We start from the raw sequence: 5339 nt of genomic DNA on the forward strand, positions 1-5339 counted from the left end.
AAAATAGATCTCTAAACGAGCCGAGCTCGAGCTCGAGCTCGAGCTCTATGTAAGTTAAATGAGCCAAGCTTAAGTCTAGTCGAGCTCGGGCTCAGCTTGTCTCTTTGCACCCCAAGTTATCGACAGCTTTGATGTTTGGAGAATTGATTTCATAGGCCCGCTCCCAAATTCCTTCGGGAATTTATATATCTTGGTGGCGGTTGATTATATTACTAAATGGGTAGAAGCAATCGCCACCAAGACAAACGAACATATCGTCATTTGAAAATTTGTCCAGTCAAATATATTTTCAAGGTTTGCTGTACCTCACATCATAATTAGCGATGGCGATTCACATATTAAAAAATTTAACATTGGCAATTGCTTAAACGGTATGGTGTGAACCACTGCATTGCCACTCCATATCATCCTCAAACGAGTGGCCAAGTGGAGGTTTCCAATAGGCAAGTCAAAGACATTTTGCAAAAGATGGTAAGACCCGATTGTAAAGATTGGTCAAATAAATTAAATGATGCATTATGGGCTTACCATACACCTTTTAAAACACATATTGGAACCACCCCTTATTGGTTGGTTTATGGGAATGGGTGTCAAGTTACCTATTGAACTTGCCCAACGTGCGTTATGGGCAGTTGAGAATATTAATCTAGATTATGAGTGTGCAGGTAAGCAGAGAAAGTTGAATATATGCAAGCTAGAAGAATTGAGAGACGAAGTATATGAATGCGCATCCACCTATAAGGACAATATGAAGAGGGTTCATGATTCTAAGTTGAGAAGGAAGACATTTGAGGAAGGCCAACGAGTTTGGCTATACAACTCGCAATTGAAGTTATTTCCGGGAAAGCTGGAGAGCAAATGGACGGGACCTTATCAACTCAAACGAATTGACAAGTTCGGTGAAATGGAGATTGAAGATTTTGATGACCACTTGAGGCAAGTTGTCAATGGACATCGATTCAAGCCTTACTTGGAAGATGCGGATTTGAACAAGAGCATACACGATTCGGAGGTTTGCTTCATTGCAGCCGAACTGACATATTCAGTTGGCTGAAAGAACCAAGGACTGTCGAGCTGTAGACATTCAATTCAGTGCTAACCGAGAGGCAACCCGGCATTGCAAGTGTGTAATTTCTATAATATGATTCGTGTGCCACTGATTGTTTGCCTCAAGTGTGCAGCGTAGAGTAGAGATCAAGTGCGGGGAAACAGAAATCAGATTGGTGTTTAGGTGTTGTGGTAAGCAAAATGATCACCAGATGGAGTGCCAGGTATGTATTGAATACTTACATGTTGAAAAGACGGTTAAGGGAGAAAAAGGGAGTTAATGTTTCGAAAGTGTCACTTCGCACTACATGAAGTGATTAAACTTTGTTCGTTCACGCTACACGAAGGACAAAGCTAAGTACATGAAACAGTCACTTCACGCTACGCGAAATAACTTACCAGAACTCGTTCGCGTAGCGCGAATCAGACAAACCCCTAATTAAAATTAAATTAGGTTGCGCCACGCTAACCACCATTATTGTCAGCACTTCGCACTACGTGAAATTATACAAAAATTCAGAAAAAAAAAATTACAGCAATCTCAATCCTATCACCTTATTCTACACCTTATCCACAAATATCCCACATTACAATAACCATCATCCTTACCATATAATTTTCTCTCTCACCATCATTCTCTCAAACCACTACCGTCACCAAGACCCTGACCACCAAAGTCACTGTTGTCCACCACCTCTCCTAACTAGTTCGTGTTTAGTTGACCCTATTAAAGGTAAGTGTTTGTGATTTAAAGCTTTATATGAGGTATGTTTGTAATAATATTGTGTTCGATATGGTCGGTAGTTTTTTGAACTTGTTTGTTGGGTTATGACGGGTTTAGATCGACTGGGTTGTTTAGTTTGGACATCTCGGTTTAAACGGGTTATGAATGTTGAATGTTTTTCGGGAAATTGAACCGAGCTTAGTGTTGGGGGTTTAACCACGTTTGATTGTTTCGGCTATTGAGTTCAATTTGTAAGTGTCAAAAACATGGTGGTCAAGATTTTGAGTACATAGGTGGTTGTGAACATTAGTTGTGTACGTTCCTTTGATAATTGTTATTAAGTTGAGTTCAAGTATGCCGGGTGGTGCATGAAATGGGTAAGGAGTTATATTATAGCTCGGGCTCAGATGGTTTCTAGCAATACTCATATTAATGTCATGGTGATGAGTACTTTAACGAGTTTGGTAAACAATTTTTACAATTTATGCAAGTAAGTAAAATACCAAAACATATGACCTCGGGTTGTGATTAAGCAAAACCGAACTTATGTTTGTAAAGTTTTAACATGAGAGTCGAGGTCAACATGTGTATTTTGTGTCTTAAGTTAGTTGGTTGTGTCGTTCGGGTCGTCAGGAGTGATTTTTAGAATTTTAAATTTTTTAAGATTAATGTTCAACCACTCGTAATAAATCTCCATTCGGGCGGATAAACTTGGTTAGTTTATTTTTATGTTTGTAAATTTAAAAGATTAACAGCTAACCTCTCTAAAGCGTACTTAACTAAACATTCCTGATAGTTTTTAGTTTATTTGTATTTTATTTTATTTATGTTATTATAGCGGGGACGACCGCGATCGAAATGCTATATTGTTTTCGCCACGATTTGATTGTGACATGAACTGGCGACGTGAATTTTTTTTGTAGATATATCATAGGCACCTGAAGGTTCGGCCACCTGTAAGCGCAATAGGCCGCGGAGACAGCAGGAGTTTGATACGGCTGCGTAGGAGTATGTGAAGAGGCGTATTAGGTTTGATGTCGAGGAGCTCCCTGTTGAGGGAGCTGCTACTGATGATATTATGGGTGATGACGATACCCCCACATTATACTGAGTCCTAGTTTGGGATCGCAGAGCATGAGGTTTATGATAGGATTGCTGATGTGCAGTTGTTGCGACACGGGACCTTTGATTGGGAGTTTTTGGGTACTCTAGGTCAGGTTGATCGGATCAGACATTTTTTGGGGCCAAGCTGGTCCATAGTTTTGATGTTTGAGGGACAGTAGTATGATGAGCTTGCGCACGAGTTTTACTCGGCATTTCAGCACAAGGTGGGTGACTTTGATTTGCCACATGCAGTGTTGTTTTCATTGGGACGATAGATTTTTGAGATGACAATGCCGAGGTTTGCAGTTGTTGCGGGTTTGTATACTGAGGCAAATACTCAAACTACCGATTTTAGAGAGAGTATTCGGGGGATTACTACTGGGACCCCCAAGTTTTGGATTTCATCGAACGTTTTATCGGAGTTTTGGCCTACGATTGGTGATGGATCGCATTCTAGTAATGTGGTAGAAGATGCTATTCAAGACCCGGTACACAGTTATGCTCACAAATTTATTGCTTCCACTTTTATTGGCCGTTAGTCACGCCATGATAAGTGTGGCACTTTGGATCTCTTGTGTTTATTTAGCATGATCCATGGTCACGAGGTCAACCTAGCGATTATTTTATTTCATCTATGAGTCGTGGTGACGGACGTGTGGAGGGGGCAGCGACCTAGTTGGCTTTGTGTCCCATTATTACTCAGATTGCCACATCTTTGGGAGTGTTTGTGAGGTATCCTGTTGATTATTTGATTAAGGAACCGGGAGGTAGTGAACTTGGATGATGCCCAGAAGGCTTGTTGGGTGGAGGTAAGGGCAGTGACACCAGCTTGGACGCCTACGGTTTAGAGTTCATAGAGACAGGGGATCCCGCACAGGGTTGATAGGCCACCGTCACAGGTCCAGCCACATCGACCACGACCGCCGCCGCAACCACAGCCGCTGACTTTGGAGTATGTTTTTCAGCCGTAGCTGGTAATGCAGGAAGAGACTAGCGGATATTTCCGTGTTTTATTTGATCATTTGCAGGTACCGTTACCCGAGTCATTGAGGCCTCCTACTGGGACGGGTGGTGGTACACATTGGGCAAGAGGTTAAAGAGCCAGTGCAGACGTGATGATGATGAGTAGCTGATGGTGCTCGCAGCAGCAGACGCAGCCTAATATTTGGGTTTACTATTATTTTTCCTTTATTTTTGTTTTGATCTTTTGATAGGTTGTATTTATAACTGATATGATAATTGGGGGAAATGTATGGGTTTAATCGGTTGGGTATATGATTGTTATACTTGCTACTGTTTATTTGTATAATTGGTTGTATTTGATCTTTGTGGGTGTAGTTCACTATAAACCCTCACGAGAGTATAATCGTTCACCCGACTACCAAAGGGTTTAAAGGGCTTGTTGCATATGCTAAATGCAACCTTGATTCCTACGAAAGTGAGTTAGGTCTTTTCACATTTTTACTCATTTAGCAAATTTAATTATGAAATTTATTTAATTCAGCTTGGTAACTAAAATTAACAGTTTAAAATATCTATTCTAACAGTTGTGAGAAGCGTGCTTCTACACCTTTGAGAGTTTGCAAATACTGTTGAGTGAGTTGAGGAGACAGGTTCATTTAGGGCAACATGAGTGCATACGAGTTACCTTTGTTAGGTGATTTTATTTTCATAATTTTCTTTGTTTTGCTAGTTTCTTTGTTAAAAGTGTAACTATATAAATTGTTAGGACCATTACATTAGGCCCGGTTTTGAATATAATAAGTAGTACATTTTAAATCGTCCTCGATAATGTTATTTTAAATGCTAAATTTCAAACATTGAGGACAATGTTAACCTCAAGTGTAGGGATGGGGAAAATTAGGAATTTTTTGCCTTAGAGTACCTTGATTGTGCGCAAAGCCAATATTGTAACTTGTTAGTTGCTGTTATTAATGCCAAATAGCGGTCTTTGGTCATGGTCAGTTTTTAAGTTTCTCAAAAGTCTTCTTACCAAATGTTTTTCAAAAAGGGAAATTGAAATGGACTGTTTGGACAGGGATAATGAGTCATGGGGACGGGTACACATGTTTCATATCGGCAACCCATTTCCTTTCATGCGTGTGTGAGATTTTCCTTATATATAATATACATATACTATATAATTATATACACACGCCATACGAGTGCTATAAAGCGTGTAACCAATATGTTCATGATATCTAGAACTTGTTTGTCATATGCATTCAAGATCTTAATACCACCACCTGTATGGAGAAATAGGACTGTAGAAACCCGCATATAATAGCCTTTACATAAAAAGTAATAAAATAATACCCCCTACCCTATATTATCCCATAGGAGCCAAGTTTGTGCCTTATCCCTTTCATTTGTTAAACTCACATTACAAGCCGTGTTAGCCTTGGCCTTTTGTTTTATACCCTGTGGATGAAACCTGGTATATTAAGAGTTGTACATAAGCTGT

General features: G+C 39.8%; 1 protein-coding gene across 1 annotated transcript; it reads left to right on the forward strand.

The window, feature by feature from the left end:
* Nucleotides 1-583: 583 nt before the first annotated feature.
* On the forward strand, nucleotides 584-1054 carry LOC143539302 (uncharacterized). Its single transcript, XM_077032650.1, has one exon. The coding sequence runs from the start codon at nucleotides 584-586 to the stop codon at nucleotides 1052-1054; it is 471 nt and encodes a 156-aa protein (XP_076888765.1).
* The last annotated feature ends 4285 nt before the right edge of the window (nucleotides 1055-5339 follow it).

This window comes from Bidens hawaiensis, unplaced genomic scaffold (assembly GCF_021521415.1).
Source record: "Bidens hawaiensis isolate Kalapana, Puna unplaced genomic scaffold, B.hawaiensis_p1.1 tig00011860_1, whole genome shotgun sequence".
NCBI lineage: Eukaryota > Viridiplantae > Streptophyta > Magnoliopsida > Asterales > Asteraceae > Bidens > Bidens hawaiensis.